The following is a 21,661-nucleotide window of genomic DNA, read 5'->3' on the forward strand; positions in this document are numbered from 1 at the left end:
TCAAGGGGACCCAATAAGTAATATAAGTAATAACAATATAATAATAAGTAACCTGAGCTTACTCCCAGCCAACTTAGCCCCCTCCCGCCAAATGCTAGTTGCAAAGGAGAACACATTTATCCAAACAAACAGTGGACAGAAATCATGGAAGTTATACAGATTAAGTGATAGACTATATATGAGCAAATGAGCTCTTCCATTCAGGAGTAAGATAAAATTTCAGCATAGACTAAGAAGAAAATGAATTTACCAGGGAAAGTTGTCCTTAGTAGTCTCTAGGTGTGCAGGTGTTGGGGATCAAGGGACATGTTGGAGTGTTTACTTCCCTACATGTCTGAAGTTCTTGGGGCTACAGCCATTCAAAATGTGTGTGTGTGTGTGTGTGTGTGTGTGTCTTTTTGTCTCTATCTCAGTGTATTAGTCAGTTGTGCTAATTTTTTTTCTCTCCAAAAAAAGTACTATTTGTCATATGGGCTGGCTCTCCAGAAGGGACATATGAGATATGATGCGATAAAAGAAACAGAAAATATCAATAAAAACTTATTTTTAAAAAGTGTTAATAGTTATTTGGACATTGTGGTGCATGCCTCTAATCTCTGATACCAGAGGATGAGGCTAAGGGATCTCTCAAACTTTGTAGTTCTGAGTTTCAGTGGACTAAGCCAGTGTGTGTCCAGCACTGACAGTGAGTCTCCTGGACGTGGCTGAGGGAGGTACCACATTGCCTAAGGAAAGGGACAACCAGTCCAGGTCAGAAATAGAGTAGGTCAAGGCTGCCATGCCAATCAAAGCAGGACTAGACCTTTAAGTAGCCTCTGTATTTACAGCCTGGCAAGAGAGGGAGATCCAATCTTCAAAAGAATTAATGGTGTCATTAATAGTCACTTTTGTGACTATTTTTTATTATTTGGGAATTGTGGGCCTATGAGCTACTACTGTGTGTTGGCTAGCAGAATTGTATCCCTACACACAACAGGATTACTACTAAGACCCTGAGAGTGTTTGAGTAGTAGCCAAGTGACATGGTCATGGTTGGACCCTGATTCTCAGGGAAAAAAAGCAAACCAAAAAAAACCCCTAGACCGGCTAGTTTCAAGACAGTTTGGAATAAGTGAGTCAGCCCAGAGAGAGAGAGAAAAATAAGGGTATGGCTGTTGCCTTTACTGGGCTTGACTCGGGCCAGTCTGCTTGTAGTTTGTGTTCTATATTAGAACAAAATGAGATACTCCTAGGTTGTTCTAACAGTTAACAAGCAAACAAACAAGAAAGATTTACTTAGCCTTAGCAAGAAAAGGATATGCATTGATGAGCAGCATCAAGAACATGCATTGAGAACACCTCAAGTTGATTGAGCTAAATGATGTTCCTTCCTCTGAGATGCCCATCCTTTTTCCACTGGCTAAGCATTGGAAAGCTCCTGGAGCTTCTTGTGAGCATTTTGTACTCTGGTAACCAGGAAATCAAATCAATAGCTTGACTCTTTAATCCTCTGAGCCAATTAAGTTTTGAGGATGGTTTTAATACCCCTCCCCTTTAAAAAATTCAGTCAGCCAAGTATTTCTTAAATTATATTAAATATTACATAAATATAATATATTACAATATTAAATTACATTAATATAAAATTGATTATGTGCCAGGCATTCTGCTAAGTACTGAGAATATGAAGAAATGGAAAGAAACAACAATTTCTGCCCTCAAGGAGCATATTCACTTGGAATTTAGAATGCAAATGGCATTGTATTAGAGAGCTTCAGAGCTGTGTGCATATGGCATAGGTGATCAGATTATTCAGCTCATTTCCCCCACCATTTCCCAGTAAATGCTTTCTAAATGGTTGATTTGTGTTCAAGTGATCAAAAACATGAAAGACAGCCCATATATCTACCTGAAGCTTGAAACTTAGGTATCTATCACTCCTCCCCTCCCCTTTCAATACCTTTTTGAGGAAAAATTAGTCTAATTTGCATGGAGTCGGGGATTAGAATATTGCTCGTGTTACAGGTATTTTACAGGCAGATGCCATGCCCATGGATTATACTGCTTATCTTGGTAAGTGGGTAGATAACTCTGCCCTATATATTTGCATAATGCTGCATATTGAATCTTGGTTTGCAAGTTAGCTCCAGAGTCAGACGAGGCCTTGTTTGTTGTCATTAACCAACCTTCAAGTGCCATTCTAAACCATAGAGATTTGACACTCAAAAGGCTCTGCCTTCTGATCTGACATTGATAATTACTCTCATTTCCTTAGTGCTTCCTGGTTTGCAAAACGTTATTCTTACCATCCAATGAGGCCTGTAGTATAACAGCTTTCCCACAAAGCTTAGGCTGGACACAAAGATTCTGGATGTTGTTGCATTTTTTCCAGCTTGGGAAGAGAGGAAGTTAATGCAAGGTCAGAATTGTAGGACAATGTTGCATTAACCCCCTCATCAATAGGGGCAGTATAACCCACGGACACAGCATCTGTTCTAGCAGTGGGTGCAATGTCCTAATCCCTGAATCCGCGCAAATTGTGTCTTGACTTCAAAGAGTGAAAGAAAAGAGGACAAGATGAAAAGAAGGTGACAGTGGTCAAGAGGGAGGTGATTGGTTTTTCCTTCCTTCCATCTCCCCAGTGAAGTAGCATCATGACTCTGGCAGCTGCTGATAGTAGCAAAATCTGTAGTTTCCTTCATAAAACCCAAGTTCCAACAGAGACCCAGAAAGGTGACCTTTAAATGGACAAGTGGAGAGATGGATGACTCTGTGTGTGTGTGTTAAAATCATATGTGCTAACTCTGGTAGCTGGAGAGCTGACGGAAGAACAGGAGAAATCAGGAACCTTATCTCCACATTTGCCTTACTTCACCCGGATGTGACTAGTGTACATTTCTAAATGTGTCCTTGAAAAAAAATTCTGAAGAATGAATTGATTGATCTTATTTTTCAAAAGTAATTGTGATTCACAGCATCCTTATGTTTCCTGGTGTCCCTTTGTCCATCTAAAGAGGGCGTGGGGCAGCTCTAAGAGCCAAAGTTAAGAGACCTTATCCAGTACAGGTCTGCAATCTTGACCCCTCCCCCAATTAATTGTTAAAGAGTTCTTGCTCTCTACCAGGAAAGAAAGAAGGAAGAAAAGGGGGGGAAGGAAAGATCTCGAGGGGGGCACAGATTTATTAAGTGCCTTCTATATACCAGGTACTGTACCCAGTAATTGGAGTGCCACAACAACCCTGGTAAATAGATGCTGTCATTATTCCCATTTTACAGGTGGAGGTAACTCTCTAGGTGGTGGCCAGAGCCAAATAGTGCTATACAAACTTCAGCTTCATGCGCATATTCGGGCCACGGGCCAGGACTTTTAAGGTGGTATTGAGGAAACCAAGTGCCATCTGCAGGACTGATATCCTCTCCATCGCTTTCTTCCATTTAGACAATCAATGAGCCAGTAAATCAAAGGGGTAAATATTCACAAGGAAGACTGAACCACCGCTGCAGCCCCGGAGAGCTGGCCCCATCACGCCCCCATCTGGAGTGTAAGCTGCCGCTCTAACCCTATTTTCTGCCAGACTGGGTTTGGGCCGGCCACTTCTGGCTTTACCCAATCCCGCAGGCCCCCCCCCCCCCCCCGAGGCACCACTCCCGCGCAGGCGCAGAACCCTCGGTCCGGCCGGAAAGCCAGGTAACGACCCCGCCCCTTAGCCCCACACCGCCCCGTGCGCCTGCGCCGCGCCTGCGCTCAGCCGTTGCCGCTGCTACCGCCGCCGCCGCAGCTGCAACCGCTTCCTTCTTCTGGCCCCGGCCCCTCGGCCCCGTCCCCGGGGGCCCCGCCCAGGCGGCCGCGGCGCCGGTGACGAGAAGGCGGAAGGGGCCGGGACAGCAGAGTTCGCCATGGGTCTCTTCGGGAAGACGCAAGAGAAGCCTCCCAAGGAGCTGGTAAGAGAGGCGGCGGCGGTTGCGCGGCCCGGACCGCTGCGGCCGGAGCTGGGGGGCGGTGGCGGCGCCCCCGGGCCACCCCCCCCCCCCCCCGGGCTCCCCCGGCCCGCGCTCCCCGCCCCCTCCCTGGGAGTTAGTACGGCCCGACCCCGCCTCCCCCTCTGCCTCGGGCCTTGGAGGACGGGAGCCGGGAGGGGCGGGGCCTGAGGGCCTGATGGGTTGGGCTCCCGGCAGATGTACATAGTCCCTCTGAGCCTCGCAGTTCTGGCCCGTGGGGTGCCCCGCCCTCATTTTACAGGAGAGGAAACTGAGCCTCCGTGAAGTGACGTGCCCAGGACAACACCGTTTGAGGCAAGACTTGAACGCAGATCTCCCTGGCTCCAGAGCGCGGTGCTGCCTCGGGACTCTGGGTCTTTGGAACAGTTCTGGGCTTCTGTTTCCTCATGTGTCAGCTCTCAGTGCTGGTCAGCAGGCTGCTGTGAGGCTCCGAGGAGGTGCCAGAGCCCCCCAGCCCTCCTCCGCCCTGCCGGGGCCCCACCGCCCCCCACTCTGGCCGGCCCTGGTGCTCTGGGGGGCTCCGGCCTGGAGGAAGTGGGGACTGGAAGCTCCGCTTCTCACCCAGCAGCACTGCCTGGCCTTGGTGTGGGCGCTCAGCAGCTCCGAAATGGAAGCGCCAGCATGCGCCCCACTTCGGGGAGGTCCGAGGGACTGAAATGACTTGTCCAGAGGTGCACAGCTACTGAGTCTGAGGCAGGACTGGAACTCTGGTCCTTCTGGCTCCTGTGCTGAGTGGAGGCTTAGTGGATGGCTTAGGGGAATGGATGCTGCTCACTAATAGGGGCCTTTGTCTGGAAAGATGCCTCAGCAGGTTGAGGGGCAGGCAGGGCTGCAGGGTTTGGGGTTTTTTAAGTTCTAGGTTTTCCTGACCCTGCTCCCCCCATCAGTCACCTGCTGGGCTGCTTCTCAGTCTCCTCTCCTGGTCCAGGTCACACCCACCCACCAAGCCCCTGGGCTCCGTGCCACAGGACACCTTCTACCACGTTTGCCTGTGCGCATGGAGAGCCCCCTCCCACCCCCCATGCTGCCCGTGCTCAGGCCCCCTCACCCGAGCCACCCCTGCTCAGGGACCTCCAGGTCAAATAGAAAGGCTTCAGTCCTACAAAAGGAATGCTCTTTATGGTGCCTTCCTGCCTCTCCAGTCTTCTTAGCCTTCACCTCCCATTCTATCTCCTCCCTCGAGACCTTTGCTCATGGGCTGGTCTCCTGCCCCTCACTTCTACTTAATTTCCAGACTGCTTAAACTTCACGTTCTTCAGGAGGCCTTTCCTGGTCCCCCCAGTTGCTTGTCCCTCGATCTGCTTCTGCTCTGTGTCGACCTTGGGCACGTCCTGTGGTCGGCTTTCATTTGTATCCCCAGTGCTTAGCAGGGGCATGGTACCCAGTAGGCACTTAATAAAGATTTGATGACTGACATTTCCTAGATGTCTACCATGTGAAAGATCCTATGCTAGGCCAAGGTTTGGTAATTCAACTCTCTTGGAGCCCAGTGATCAGCCTTTAGGAAAACTGGCCCAGCCTGCTCAGCTCATGAGAGGCTGATTTGTATCTAAGAACATAACTGTCAACTCTCCAGAGAATGTGGCCTATGCCAGGGAGGGGAACCTGTTCCCTCAAGTCACAGGTGGTCCTCTAGGTCCTCAAGTGCGGCCTTTTGACCAAATCCAAACTTTGCAGAACAAATTCACTGAATAAAAGGAGCTTTTCATTGAGGATCCTTTTTACTTGAGGACCTTGAGAGCCACATGTGGCCTTGAGAGCACAGGTTCCCCACCCCTGGCCTATACCTTCTCTTGCCAGCAGGAAAATCTTGGGAAATGAGGTTAAGATTGAGAAGCTGCTTGATGACTGTATCTGAACCAAGAAGGAGCTCTTAAAAACGACCCTGTCCAATATGCTTGGTCTTTCCTTCACCAATTAGGTGATTGTTTATTATGGGCAAGGACTGACCTGGGCTCTTTAAAAGAGAACCAAAAGTGAACCTGGCAAGGCTCTGTTCCTCAGGGGATCAGTAATTCAGTTCACTTCAGGAGTCATGGATTGAAAACCTGCCTGAGGGGGCGGCCAGGTAGCACAGAGAGTAAGAGCACCAGCTCCAGTGTCGGGATGACCTGGATCAAATCCGGGCTCAGATACTCAGCACCACATCCAGAAATAACTGGCCGTGTAACCTTGAGCAAGTTACTTAACCCCGATTGCTTAAAAAAAGAAAAAGAAAACCTACCTGAGGAGAGCACTCTGCCCAGGGGCCAAGATCAGAGTAGTATAGAGAGAAGGCTCCCTTTTAGTCCCTTAGAAGAGATTCGGGCTTAATAGACACATACCCAGATAGTCCAACTTACAACCCCACTAAGACTTTTGGGACACTCTCTATAACTTTAAGGACTTGAGAGGTACAAACAAAGCAAATGTGATGTTTCAGGAGAGAAAAAAACATTTACTGGTTCAGTCAAGGAAAGCTTCCTGGAAGAGATGATTTTGAGTTAGCTTTAAAGGTTTAGAAAGAATACAACAATTGGAGAGTTACAGGAGAAATTGAGACGTCTATGAATAAGTGCAATCAAAGGCAGCATTATAGGAGTTCAGAGAGAGGGGCAGGTCAGATTACCTGCATGAGTTTGAAAACTGCAAAATAGTTAAGACTGAAGCTTTCAACCAGGTCTCCCTATAGTGGCCACTACATATAGAGGACTGGATTTGGAAGCAGGAAGAGCTGAGTTAGAATAATCCCATTTTACCAGCTGTGTGACCCTGGACAAGTTAATTAAACTTCTCCCTGCTTAATTTCCTTATCTGTAAAGTTGGAATGGCACTGGCACCTACACCTACTGGCAGTTGTGAGAATCAGGTGGCACGTAGAAAGCATTTTACAAACCTTAAAAATGCTATATACATACTGGCTGTTATTGTTAACAATAAACTCTAGAATTTCTTTACTTTTCTATTGAATGGTGGTATGGGAAATTTACTCTAAAGCCAAGAGATGTGAGGAATGAAAATGGTTGAGGATCTCAGAGTTACCATGTCTGTCTGTAGACAGGTACTGGGAGACTTTGAGAGGAGGAAGGAATAGTTGGGATAGGAAAAAGGGAATTTGGGGGGATGCCATCCTGCTTTTGTTTAGCAATCATAGTAAATGGCTTACATAGAACAGTTCTGGGGGCTTAGAGGAAAGGATGACAAGAGAGCTGGTGTCAGAATTTGGAAGGACTTGAGTGGTTATGAGTTTGGAAATTACTCAGTTGGGAGCCATGGAAAATTTTTAAGGCAGGAAATTGCAGAATTCAGTGAACATTTATTGAGGGTCTTTCTGCATTGCCCTGTAGTGGGCACACATAAAAAGAGACATTAGCCCCTGCCTTCCCTCAAGGAAGGGATCTAATAGGGCAAACACAACATTCCATGTTACATGTATATAGGAGAGGACCAAAGGGAAATCACTCATACTTGAGGAGAGATGAGGGAAGACTTCATAGATTTGGTGGGACTTCGGGGGACCTCTCAGGAAGGGAAGGCCTTGCATTGGCAGAGGTTTGGGGGAAAGACTATTCCAGGCATGGGGGCCATGTATGCAAGAGTCAGAAAGGGCAGGGCAGTTTCAGAGCAACTATAAGCAGCCCTGAGTTCACTGATGAGAGAGGGAAATCACAAGATCTGGCCGACTGGGAGAGGAGGTGTGTGTGGAAGCAGTCAGATGTAGGTCTGAACTAAGAAGGGCCAGTCAGAGATGACAGCTAGGGAAGGCTCTTTCCGTGGTCGAGCCCTCTAAGCATGGTACAGCCGAGTTTGCTGCCGACATTGGCTGTTGCACAAACTGTTATCTGAATGCCTTAAATGACATTTGAACTAGGAATCATGTAAAATTTGTGTCAATCTTCTTAATTTCTGCATCTCCTTCTCTGTAAATCCCTTCTTCTTATGGCCAAGGGAGTCGTCTCTTATAACCACAAATAAAGGAAAAGTGAGGCTGGCAGAACTGGCCAACACGTGGGCCACATGTGCAGTGTTCCGTGCCCATTGTCTCCCAGCTGCCCAAAGGAGAAAGGGGGTGGGTGGGGCATTTTCTCATCTTTCATTGTAGCATTCTTTTTTGTAGATGTGGTTTTCCTGTCTTTGCTTCCCTCCCTCGTCATCAGTTTGTAAATGTCTTCCCATGCTTTTTTCAGTTCTTCCCATTCATTGTTTCTTGTGGCACAATCATATTCCATTATATTCATGTACCATAATTTGTTGTGTAATTCCATAGTGGGTATCTGCTTTGTTTTCATTTCTTTGCTACCACAGAAAGTATTACTGTGAATCCTGTAGAATGTAGGCACTTTCTGTTGTCTTGAGTCAGGGGGTTGGGACATTTTAGCCATTTTCTTAGCATAATTTCAAATTCCTTTCCAGAATGAATGAATGGAAAAGAATTTATTAAACCTTTTCTGTCTGCTGTACTGGGGATATGGGCAGTGAGGTGGTTCAGTAGGTAGAGTCCGTGGCCTGGAGTCATGAAGACCTGACCTTTACTGACTGTGTGACCCTGCGCAAGTCACTTAACCCTGTTTGCTTCAGTTTCCTTATTTGTAAAATCAGCTGGAGAAGCAAATGGCAAACACTCCATTATATCTGTCAAGGAAACCCCAAATGGGGCCATGAAGAGTTGGATACAGCTAAACAACCACAGTGAGCTGGGGATACAAATACAAAAGCAGGGCAGGTTTCTGCACTTAAGGAGCTTCTATCCACACAAATAGGGGAGTACTGGGCAGGAAGGAGCACTTTGTCTTTTTCCCCTCTTTGTGGCATACAAACCCAGTCATGGAAAGCAAAGCTATTTTTCTTGTCCAAAAATGTATATCTCCTTCCATGCCTTGATCCTGTAAAAGGAGGGGTCGGAAAACTAGAGGGATGGGGGTTGGGACCACAGGCAAGTCCCATGACATGTCCCATTCTGACCCGAGTTGTTTTGATCCCAGGCTCAGGTTCGTGGCCAGGAGCCTGTTCGGAAGAGGGAGTGAAGCATGGCTAGGCTATCCAGAACTGTGCTGAGGAGGGCCCCCTGTCCAGCAATGGTGTTTCCATTCCTTTGTCATATTGGTCAGTCTGTGGCATGTGGCGGAATCTCAAGAGCCCTTTGACTTACATCTCCTTTAATATTAGTGAATAAAGGGCCATCCTAAAATTGGGGATTTTCTCACGGTGACTTACTGCTTTAGGCCAGAAAACGTGGGTTTGAATCCCAGTTCTGCCACTTTATCACTTGTCTAACCTTGGGCAGTCACTCTTTTCACCTCAGTTTACTCATCTGTAAAATGAGGGACTAGACGACTTTGAAGATTGCCTCTAGTGCTAAGTCCAAGACTGTTTGAAAGACTTTTGTGGTATTTAAAAGAAGCAGTTTTTCAGGATTGAGTCAAAGTATTCCGTCTCTGTGTTAAATATCCCTTTAATTCATTTTGGGATTTATGTTGTCAGGTGAATAAAAAAGAGGGTGCCAGGAAAAGAGATTTAGTTTGTTATTAAAACCTTTACTTTGAAAATGGTCTTATGTATGTGCCTCCCATAGGGTCATCTTCATGTGAAATAATTTAATGTTCTTATTCAACTTTTTTTAAGTTAATGAATTGCCTAGCGTTACATCTCTAATAGTATTTTTTTTTTCCCCCTTCAGGTCAATGAATGGTCATTGAAGATCAGAAAAGAAATGAGAGTAGTTGACAGGCAAATAAGAGGTAAGCCATATTGCCCTTATACCCATCTTTATCCTAATTCATGCTCTTTATTTTGGTATAATGATAACATAATAAGCATTTCTTGTTAGCATACTTGCAGATATATTTTGTTGGCTTTTCTTGTCTATTTTATGATGTGTATTAGAAAAATGACACAGCGAGTAAGAGCACCGGCTCCAGTGTCGGGATGACTTGGAGATCAAATCCCGGGCTCAGATACTCAACACCACACCCAGAAATAACTGGCCGTGTAACCTTGAGCAAGTCACTTAACCCAAATTGCTTTTTAAAAAAAAATGAAGAAAAATTCAGAGAAGCTTTGAATTTTGTCTAATGGACAAAAAGAGGAAAAAAAAGAAACTTACTTTGTAAAGAAGTAAGCCCTTTGTAGAATTTAAATGAAAAAATTTTATATGCATGAATAAAAGAGAATGCCAGATAGTTCTTTGCACCTAGATTGTTTACTGTAGGTGGCTTGGTTATAATTTGAGCCTGTTATGTTGTCAGTACTGGAGATGTTAGATACTGAGGTGACTTGAGTGCCATTGACAGCCTCACAGATCCCTCTCCTCCACCTGCCCGTCCTTGGGGCCCTCCCAGCAGGGCCCCCCCCAGGACACCCCTCCTGAGGCACCACATCAGCTTCTGGACGGCTTTTGTTGTGAGAACGCTCTCCTTGACACGAAGCCTCGGTTCCCCTCTCCGCTTCTTCCCTCCATTGCCCCGACTGTGGCCAGTAGGAGCTAAACAAAACAGGCCTGATCTTCCTCCCCAGGACAGCCCGGCAGTGCTTGAAGATAGAGGGTACATTTGCCCTGCGTCTTCTCTTCTCTAGGTGAGCACCCCTAGTTCCCTCCAGATCCTTGTCCTTCTTAAACTGTTGTACCCAGTCCTGAAGACAGTTCTCCAGGGTCTGACCCAGCAGCATGTGGAGGGGCTCTCCCCTCCTTCCTGGAGCCTGAGGCTGCGCTGATGGTTTTGACCAACATGCTATACTAGCTCACTTATTGAACTTGTAGTTGGCTAAAAAAGCAAGACGGATTGCTCTCAGGCGTCCACTATCCTGTGCTTGTGAAGCTGATGTTACTGTACTCATGGTTGGAAAAATCTTGGGATAAGAAATGGCTTGAATAATTCAGGCAAGATATTCCCAAGTGTCCCCTTAAAAAACTGGGTACAGTGAATGGATGTGGACAGGAGCTGGAAATGTGCCTTGGATCAGGAGTGTCCTGTTATCAAAAGATGCGATTTATAACAGGATTCTTGTGGGGGGGTGTTTTTGAAGCTACCTCTTACATGCTTGGCAAGACAGAATTTTCTAGTACAATTTAGAAAAAAAGCTTAATCACCCTTAAACCTATTGCTTAATTAGAACATCCTATGTACCCTTGGCCATGACATGAAAACAGAAGGGTTACTATACTATAAAGTCAGAGCTATTGAAACAAGGTTGTCAAATAACAGTCTCTGCGGTGCTACCACTGAAGCACCATGGGACGGCTTGAGATGGCGTCAGTGATGATGTCCTTCTAGTCCTTCACTAATATTCCTGCAGAAACCTCTGTGATACCTGTTTCCTCATGTGTCACATTGCTTACACAGCTGGTTTGAGGCAAGTTTTTTCTGTAGATCTCAAAGCAGTGTATAATAGTAAAGGCTGAAAAAAAAGATTGAATAAAAATAATATTATTTGTAAGTAGAAGTCTCTAAACCATAGCCTAATAGATTATTATTGATCTTCAGTGTCAGTATTCCTTACTATATTCACTTAAATAGAGACAGAAAGTAAAAATCCCATACATTGGGACAGCTAGGTGGTGCAGCGAATAGAGAACCGGCCCTGGAATCAGGAGGACATGAGTTCAAATCCAGCCTCAAACAGTTGGACACTTACTAGCTGAGCTGTGTGACCTTGGACAAGTCACTTAAACACAATTGCCTTGCCTTCCCCCCTCCAAAACAAAAAAGAGCTGGGGCTCCACCCAAAAATACCATACTCTACAAAGTTTAATATTACCCCAAATGAAAAAAAAAATGGACATTTAATAAACCCTCAGACTTTCAAACCTTTGTTTAAAAAAATCCCAAACTTAATAGAAGATTCAACATATAAGAACCAGGACAAATATAAGGCATATTACAAATGCTGATTATAAGGGATCCATAAGGACAGACTGTTTACTTTTTATAGATGTTAAAAGTAAAGTGGATGTCTTAAGATTCTTTTTTTTTTCCATTTTTCAGATGTTTTATTAACTTCTGAATTACATCATTCATTTCCGCCAGATTTTGAGTTACAAATTTTCTCCCCGTTTTTCCCCTACCCACTGTACCAAAATAGCAGTCCCACGGGATATCCCCTCCTCCAGTCTGCTCTCTCCCATATCTTATCCCATACTGCCTTCGACTTTTCTAGTAGGGCATGGTGGATCTCCATGCCCCAGTGCCTGTATCTCTTATTTCCCAATTACGTGTAAAATAGTAATGATAATAATAAAATAATAAAACTTTGAATTCCAGATTCATTCTCTTCCTCCCTTGTCACCCACCCTTACTGGGAAGATAAGCAGTTCAGTATAGGTTGTAGATGATATATTGTAAAAAACTGACTATATTTCCCTCCCTCCTATCCCATCTCCCACTTGTTCTATTCTCTACTTTGATCCCGTCCCTTTTCAAAAGTGGGTGCTTCCAACTTCCCTCCCCTCCCCAGCCTGCCCTCCCTTCCATCATCCCCCCCTCTCATCCCCTTCCCCCCTACTCTCCTGTAGGGTGAGATACCCCATTTAGTGTGTATTTCATTCCCTCCCCGAGCCAAATTCAATGAGAATAAAGCTGACCCATTCCCTTTTGCCTTTCTATTCTTCCCCTCCATTGTAACCATTTTCCCTTGCCTCTTCTAAATGAGATAGTTTACCCCATTCTATCTCTCTCCATTTCCTCTCATTATATTCCTTTCTCACCTCTTAATTTCACCTTTTAAGTATCATCCCTTCCTATTAAATTGGACCTGTGCCCTCTATCTATGTATACCTGTAAACATATATATACACATTCACATATGTATTCATACGCCCATATACCCTCTAATATAGCCATATATATATATTTCTATTCCCTTCAACTATTTTCATACTGAGAAAAAGTTTCATAAGTTACAATTATCGTTTTTCCATGTAGGAATGTTAATAGTTCAACTTTGATAAGTTCCTTATGATTTCTTTTCCCTGTTTACCTTCTCAGGCTTCTCTTGCTTCTTGTATCTGAATGTCAGATTTTCTATTCAACTCTGGTTTTTTCAGCAAGAATGCTTGAAAGTCCTCTATTCCACTGAATGACCATATTTCCCCCTGAAACATGATACTCAGTTTTGCTGGGTAGGTGATTCTTGGTTTTAATCCCAGCTCCTTTGCCCTCCGGAATATCATATTCCAGGCCCTTCAATCCCTTGGTGTAGAAGCTGCCAGATCCTGGGTTATCCTGATTGTGTTTCCACAATATTCAAATTGTTTCTTCCTGGCTGCTTGTAATATTCTCTCTTTGATCTGGGAATTCTGGAACCTGGCTGTAATATTCCTAGGAGTTTTCTTTTTGGGATCTTTTTCAGGAGGTGATCGGTGGATTCTTTCAACTTCTATTTTGCCTTCTGGTTCTAAAACATTGGAGCAATTTTCCTTGAGAATTTCTTGGAGGATGATTTCTAGGTTCTTTTTTTGATCATGGCTTTCAGGTAGTCCAGTAATTTTTAAATTCTCTCTCCTGGATTTATTTTCTAGGTCAGTGGTTTTTCCCATGAGATATTTCACATTCCCTTCTATTCTTTCATTTGTTTGGATCTGTTTAACAGCATATTGATTTCTCTTAATGGCACTAGCTTTAGCTTCCCTTTGGTCCATTCTAAATCTGAGGGAATGATTCTCCTCAGTGAGCTTTTGAGATTCTTTTTCCATCTGGCAAATTTGGCTTTTTAAGGCATTCTTCTCCTCGTTGCCTTTTTGAGCCCTTTTTGCCATTTGAGTTAGTCTGTTTTTTAAGGTGTTATTTTCCTCAGTCAGGCTGTTGACTCTCATTTCGTAATTTTCTTGCATCATTCTCATTTCTCTTCCCAGTTTTTCCTCCACTTATCTTATTTGCTTCTTAAGGTCCTCTATGGCCTGTAACCAGCTTGTATTTTCCTTTGAAGCTTTTGGTGCAGGAGTTCTGACTTCACTTTCTTCCTCCTGTTCCATGCTTTGCTCCTTTTTGTTCCCAAAATAGGAGTCTAATGTTGGAATCTTCTGTCTGCTTTGTTTCCTTTTCCTGGTCATGTTGCCCCTCAGTCACTTGACCCTGGGCTTTTTGTCACAGTAGGACTCTGCCACCAGACAGGGGAGCTTCCATCCTAAACGCTGGGGTTTTCTCAGCTGCCACAGGTATTAGATGGGTGCCCTCTCTGAAGCCTCCACATGCTCTGTCAAGCTCGACACACACCCCAGGACCTCCACCCTAGACTGCAATCCAGATCCAAGCAGGTTAAAGCAAGAGTGATTACCCCTCAGACTGGTGCTTGGTCCCCCTACACTCTTTAGGCCAGGAGCTGAAGCTGCCAAGTGGCTGTGGATGCACCACAGCCCTCAGCAGCTTCTCACCCCAGGGGCAAAAGCCCACGTACTCCCAACTACTGGTCCCAAAGTCCAGACTGCACTGATCTCTCACTTTGTCCTTCACATCTATGTGTTGATAAATCTGGCAACAGCCACAGCTGCTGATTATCTGGTCACCACCAGCTGGTCAGGCCTGCCTTGGGGCTAAAACCTCCAGGCCGGGCTGTCCTCAGTGGGAAGGTAGCTTCTCTGTGTCATTTCATGGGTTCTGTAGCTCCAAAGTTTGTTTAGAGTCCCCTTTTACATGGATTGGGGAAGGTGGAAGCTAGAGCCGTGCAGAGGCCCTGTTTCTACTCCGCCATCTTTGGATGTCTTAAGATTCTTATCAATAATTGGGTAATTTTTAAGGAACAGCTTAAAAGAATAGTTATTTGAGGTGCAAAAGGAAGAATTGATACAGAGGAATTAGATGGGAGAGGAGGACTGTTGTTTCTGGTAACCTACTTTCATTGGGAATGGGTTCAAGAAGAACAATACATATATATTTAGAAGAGTAGAAAAGTCTTCTAAATTCAGAAGAAATAAAATGGTAGGGGGATAGGAGCGGGGGAGAGGACAAGGGAGGGATCTTTAGAGGGGAGAGTGGTAGAATAGGTAAATAGGGGTATAGAAGGGTGTTTAGATTTATGGGAATGGGACGATAGGGAAAGGATCCTTGGAGGGGGGTGGGTAAGTCATAGGAGGGCAAGGTAGTGGATAAAAGTAAAGTAGAGGAGGCAGGAGGGATAGGAAACAAGAGATAGGCACATACGTGAAAAACAAAGATCAGAAGTAGAATAGATTTGGGAAAGTATATGTCTATGTATGTATGTATGTATATGTGTACATATATATCTATAGCTGTGGAGAAACATCTAAACTTTATTGTGGCCTTCTGGGGGAATATTGGGAGAGGGGGAAAAAGAGTAAAGTAAAAAAGTGCACAGCTGAGAGCAAAGGAAAACTCACAAGGAAGCAAAAGAGTGACAATTCTCAGCACAGTGAGTATTGTTTATCATACAGGCTTTCTTGAATTGAAAATTTATTGTCATATTTTGAATCCTCTCTTATGTTCTGCAATGCACATGACATGCTTTTTTTCTTTCTAACTTTGTATTTAAGTTTATGATATGTTTTTGTTTCTTTTTTCTCTTCTGTATTTGTGTTCTGGCGTTTGAGTCTGAAATAAAATTTTGAAAAAGAAAAAAAAAATCCCATAGCCCCAAATGGATGTCACCATGTCACTATCTGAGGATTACAGATGTTAGGAGTGTGTTGAGTTTGGGGATCAGAGAGTAGTCCATTTTGGCTAGAATGTCCGGTGTCAGGGAGCGACTAATGTGAAGTTAGGCTGGAGGGGGCTGGAGGGGGCTGGAGGCTTTTCAGCAGTGGGTGAGCACAGGCCTCCCCTCCTAGGAAAGCCCCTCACTCCTTTCTCCCACTCTTCATGCCCTTCCTGTTCTGGCCCCCACCCATCTCCCAGGGCTCTTGGGAGGATCCCGTGACCTTACACAGGTGAAGCACCTGGCTCCTAGCAGGCGCTGGGGAGATGCTTAGTGCCTTCCCCTTCCCCTGCCAGCCTTTGATCAGCTTTATTTCCCCAATTCCTGTACTTGTTTGTGTTGTACCATTACCTTGGTGAAGCAGTGACACCAGCTTTCCTTTGTGACTCTTGGAAGCTGTGATGACACAAGTTGCAGGAGCATTGCTTTCCAAGAAGGCTGCGTTGGCTGGGCTCCCGTAGGGGACACACAGGCACGGAGCTGTGGTGATCCCCACACAGCTTTGCTGTGCTGGCCCTCAGACCAGCCCTACGATGGCTGGAGTCAGGCTTTCTGGCCTTAGCTGGGCTTCGGGGCTCTTTGCTCAGAGGTCTCTTGGCTCCAGAATAACAGAGCTGTTTGTTGGTCACTTTGTTCCAAATAAGTATATGGTGTGAAATATTAGGGAATTTATCTGCCAAAGTGATAATATAAATGGTAGATAAATAATAGAAACCTTTCAGAAATTAAGACACACCTAAATAATTGGGAAAATATTAATTGTTTATGGCTAGGCCAAACCAATATAATTATTGGTTTATTTATTTATTATTTAGGTTATTTATTAACCAATAATATTGTAATAAATTCACTTAGTACCATGTCAATTAAATTATCAAATTACTACTTTATATTGCTGTAAAATATAATTATGAAATTCAAATGGAGGAACAAAAGGTGAAGAATCTCAAGGGAAATTATGAAAAGAGAATTGGGAAGGCAGGGTCCTTGCAGTGCTGGATCTCAGTCTGCTACCACATAGGAGTCATAAAAGCTGCTCTTAATGGTTAAACAAGAGGCATGTCTGTGGAACAGATTTGCAACCTAAAGAAACAACAAATGGTACTTAGTGCTCAGTGTGTGTGAAGGCCCTCAACTGCCATAAGAACTCAACTATAACCTTTCAAGAAAACTTGAAATTCTTCATAAAGCAACACATCCACCACATACCAAGAGAAGCCCTAAATGGTTACATGACTTTAAAGGCCACACTATAAAAGAAGCCGACTTCCTGGTCTCTAGACTGGAGAAGAATTCATTACCAAACAAGATTTTGAGAGGAGGGGAGGATATAAGATGGAAAGTTTTAATTGCATGAAATTAGTGAGTTCTAATGCAAGCAAAACCAGCTGGGAGCAGGTAACCAGAGAAAAAATCTTTACTGCAAGTTTCTTTGTTAAACATCTCCTATTCAAGCTATCTAAGGAGCACATTCAAATTTGTAAGGACAAGAGCCATTCCCCACATTGATAGATGATCTAAGGATGTGAAGAGGCAGTTTTCTTTTTTTTCTTGTTTTTTTTTTTAATATTTTTTAAGAGGCAGTTTTCAAAGGAAGAAATCCAAGCAAACAACAGCAATATGACGAAAATTCTTCAAATTTCTGATAATTAGGGAAATGCAACATAAAACAGCTCTGAGGTTTTACTTCACACCCATCAGATTGGCAAAGATGACAAAAAAGGAAAAATGGCAGATGTTGGAAGGGCATATTAATGCATTGGTGGCAGCGCTGTGAGCTGATGCAGCCATTCTGGAAAGCAGTTTGGAACTTGGCCCCCTGTCCCTCTGAACTTGGTACGCCCTTTCACCTTTTCTATCCCAAAGAGCCCAAAGAAGGGGAAAGGATCCATTTGTTTTTGTTTGGTGGTTGTTTTTAGGACCCAATTGTTCAAAGTTATTTAATAGCCACTCTTTTTGGACTGGTTACTAAGGTGTGCCTGTTGGGAAGCAAATTATAGCTGATGAGCATAATGGAATATGATTGTGCTGTAAGAAGTGGCAAAGGTCAGGATTTCAGAGAAATATGGAAAGACTTGTATGAATTGATGCAAAGAGAAGTGAGCAAAATCAGAGCACTTTATGTTGTATCAATAGAATATAAAGATAAAGAAGGTTGAAGCGACTAAAGACTTGTGATCAGCGCACCCACTCCAGTGGGGCAGAGCACTACCTATCCACTGAGGAAGAGGCGATGTACTGGAGGTGTACAATGAGACAGACGGTTTTGGACACGACCAATGTGAACTTTTTTTTTTGCTTAGCTACAGATATTTGTTATAAGCCTCCCTACTTCTTGTCAAAGGAAATGGAAGGAAGAGGATAAGGATAAGGTTAGATTAAGGATAAGGTTCTCTCTCCTTCCCAAAATGAGAAAAGAATAGAAGGCCAGGAAAAGCCAAACACAGGGTGGCCTGGAATGTTAAATGTTGAATTTCTCATATACTTGAAAAGGTCAAAGGTAAACAGAGTTTTCTGTTTGATTCTACAGACAGTAAGAACCTACTCCCGTTTGAGTAGAGAAAAAAAAGTACTCAGTCAAGGCAGAACTGAGCGATCCTAAAGAGCTTTTCGGGCCATAAGTGGTTCTCTGTCCAGTGGAATTTGTTACCACTTTTTCCAAAGAAAGGGCCTTTTAGTGAGCCATCCTTACAAAAGCTCCCTGTTCACACAAAGCAGCCACAGCTGAAGTAGAGCTAGTCTAGAAACAATTGAAAAAAATGAAAACTACATACTCCCGAGTATTTTCAGAGCAGTGAATGTCTCATCTAGCCATTGCCTCTCGTTCCATCACTTCTTTCACAGAGATGACAAGATGATTGGAGACTTCAGTAGTCCTTTGTATCGGTTCTACTTTTGTATCTTTAACTCTTTTAAATCCTTTTTCTCCACTGTGATTTGTATGTGTTAGACAAGAGTTGTAGACTCACGTATAAAAATTGGACAGGATGTCAGAAGTACTGTAGTCTGATGGAGAACCTATATCATAGGATCAGAGATTTATGACTAGAAAGGACTGTAAGGATTTTTTTTTCCTCTTACATGTAAAAAATGTTTTAGTGTTCTTTTTTTTTTTTTAATTTGAGTTCCAAGGGGTGGCTAGGTGGCACAGTGAATAGAGCACTGGCCCTGGAGTCAGGAGGGCCTGGCTCAAATCCAGCCTCAGACACTTAATACAAAAACTAGCAGTGTGACCTTGGGCAAGTCAGTTAACCCCAATTGCCCTATCTTCCTCCTCCAAAAAGCAAAAAAAATTTTTTTTGAGTTCCAAATTCTCTTTCTCCCTCCCCTCTCATTGAAAAGGCAAGAAATTTGGTATAGATTCTACATGTATACTCATGCAAAAATATATTTCCATATTAGCCATGTTGTGAGAAAAAAAAACACAGACCAAAAAAAAAAAATCCCCAAGAAAAATAAAAGTTTTTTTAAAAGTATGCTTTGGTCAGCTTTCAGAGTCCATCATTTCTTTCTCTGGAGGCAGATAGCATTTTTCATCATGTGTCCTTCAGAATTGCTAATAGCTAAGTCATTCACAGTCGCTCACTATATGTACAGTGTTGCAGTTACTTTGTGCAATGGTCTCCTGGTTCTTCTCATTTCACTTTGCATGAGTTCATATAGGTCTTGCATGTTTTTCTGAAAGCATACTGTTCATCATTTCTTAGAGCACAATAGCATCCCATCACAATCCTATAGCACAGCTTTTCAACCATTGTCCAACTGATTTAGAAAGATGAGAAATAAAGTATAAGAGAAAAAAACAGTATGTAAAATGACTCCCAAGTATTAATTTAAGAAGGAACAGGGGTGTGGAGGAGTTAAATTTTCAGTTCTTTGCCACTATGTAAAGAGCTGCTAGAAATATTTTTGTACATATAAGTCCTTTACCCTTTTTATGGTATCTCTTTGTGATAGAGACCTAGTAATGGTATTGCTGAGTCAAAGGGTATGCACAGTTTTAGACTTTTTGAGCCATAGATCCAGATTGTTCTCCAGAATGGATGGATCAGTTCACAACTCCACCAACTCGCATTACATTAGTGTCCCTTTTTCCTCACATCTCCAGCATTTGCCATTTTCCTATTTGTAAGGATTATTTCTTCTAATTCTCTCATTTTACATGAAGAAATAGTCCATGAGATTAAAGGACTTGCCTAAGGTCACAGAGGTAGAGAGTAACAAATATCTGCCTTAAAGGATGGTGTTCCTTCCACTATATTACATGCCTCCAGCTGTAGCCTTCCCACATTATATTTTCTCCATGAATAGCCAGATCTCTTCAAAGTACACAAGAAAAATAATTTGACAGGGGCAACGAGGTGCCACAATGGACAGAGCACTGGCCTTGGAGTCAGGAGGCAAATCTGGCCTCAAAACACTTACTAGCTGTGTGACCCAGGCCAAGTCACTTAACCCCTGAATGCCAACAAAAACCAACAAAAAAAATAAAAATAATTTGATAACAACCTGTTTTCTTCCTTTGTATGTACACATAGTTGGCAAGAGAAAGGTTTGGTATGTTGTTAAAACTATATAATATTTCCTCTGTACCAAGGGATCACCTCTCCTCTGTCAGGATGATAGACACTCCTAACTCAGCATCAGTGTATCACACCCTCTGCATTTTGCTCTCAGTTGTTGGGGAGGGGCTTCCCTGAGCCAGACAAGCACACTCACTGTCTCATCCTCCACGCCCCTCTTCCTTCTTAAATCACTATGTGTACAGTTGAGCAGGCGCTTTACGTGCTGTTTCTCTCATGTTCTATTTCTCACTATTTCTTGTCTCTTTCTAACTGCTTCGATAGCCCTCATCACTTTTGATGATGCTGTGTTACGTTATAGTCACATGGCATCGGTACTTCAGCCACACACTGACAACGACTCATTTGTGGCTTTTCCCAGTCCTCTGTAATTGACACATGTTGCCCTTTAATATATTTTCAAATGAATATCTTTTTTTTTCTTTATAAGACTTTAAAGTACTTGGTGTGTTCCCAGTAATGCAGCGATTAGATCAGTGATGGGCATGGTCATTTTGTGAGGTGTATGACTTGTGTTTGTTACCTTACTGTCCTCCATAAATGTTCTTTATCAACTTAGATTTCTTCCTTCCACATTTAAATATCTTTTTCTCCATATTTTCACTATAATTGAATTTTGCCACCTTTTTTTTTTTGGCAGTTTGGGTGCTGTGATGTGTACTACATTAAGAGTTATTTTAAAAATATTTTCGGGGCAGCTAGGTGGCATAGTAAATAGAGCACCGGCCCTGGAGTCAGGAGGACCTGAGTTCAAATCTGGCCTCAGACACTTAACACAAAACTAGTTGTGTGACCTTGGGCAGGTCACTTAACCCCAATTTCCCTCCAAAAAGCAAAAAAAAAAATTTCTATTTCTGATGTCTAATGAGGTTGTTTTTCTCAAGTTATTTAATCCCTTAGTGTATCTGCTTTTGTAAATTGACTTTATCCTTTGGCCATTTCTCCAGTGAATACTTGGGTATTGCCCAGGAAATTTTAGTTAAGTTTTTATTATATTTGCATAGATGCTTTTCTAATCACTTATTTTTCTTTTTTTTTTTTACTTTATGTAATCATTTGGTAAGCCCCATTTTAAATGCTGCCTCCTTCATTAAGCAGCATAGATACCTAGATAGGGCCCTGAATTCAAGGCTTCTAAACATTACCAACAGCCTAGCTACCATATTCTTGGTCAGAGAATAGGATGGCAAGCTGGTATAGTGGGTAGAGTGCCATCCTTGGAGTCAAGAAGAACTGAGTTTGAATCCTGCCTTAGGTGCAGTGACTGGCTGTGTGAACCTGGGCAAGTCACTTAACCCCTGTTTGCTTCAGTTCCCTCATCTGTAAAAGGAGGTGATAATAATAGCACTGACTTCAAATGAGGTCCTAAAGTGAGGATCAAATGAGAAAACATATAAAGGGCTTTGTAAACCTTAAAGTCCTATATAAATACTAGAAATTAAAGTATATGTAGGCCCTCACATAAACTCTCCCTGGTG

The 21,661-nt window shown here is 43.3% G+C and overlaps 2 protein-coding genes across 2 annotated transcripts in view; both read left to right on the forward strand.

Annotated features, from left to right (window-relative positions):
• The window catches only part of RNF103 (ring finger protein 103), a 53,836-nt gene extending 50,249 nt beyond the window's left edge, over positions 1–3,587 (forward strand). Inside the window, exon 5 of the mRNA XM_069101058.1 lies at positions 3,419–3,587. Coding sequence (XP_068957159.1) covers positions 3,419–3,429 — 11 coding nt within the window. The 3' untranslated portion in view covers positions 3,430–3,587. The remainder of the gene's footprint in view (positions 1–3,418) is intronic.
• Positions 3,588–3,716: 129 nt separating this feature from the next.
• Positions 3,717–21,661, forward strand: part of CHMP3 (charged multivesicular body protein 3) — a 43,587-nt gene continuing 25,642 nt past the window's right edge. Inside the window, exons 1-2 of the mRNA XM_069101059.1 lie at positions 3,717–3,921; positions 9,635–9,695. Of these exons, the coding sequence (XP_068957160.1) occupies positions 3,877–3,921; positions 9,635–9,695 (106 nt within the window). The 5' untranslated portion in view covers positions 3,717–3,876. The remainder of the gene's footprint in view (positions 3,922–9,634; positions 9,696–21,661) is intronic.

Source organism: Petaurus breviceps, unplaced genomic scaffold (assembly GCF_028583685.1).
Source record: "Petaurus breviceps papuanus isolate PSGF00001 unplaced genomic scaffold, PetGlider_PUasm1.0 446, whole genome shotgun sequence".
Taxonomy (NCBI): Eukaryota; Metazoa; Chordata; class Mammalia; order Diprotodontia; family Petauridae; genus Petaurus; species Petaurus breviceps.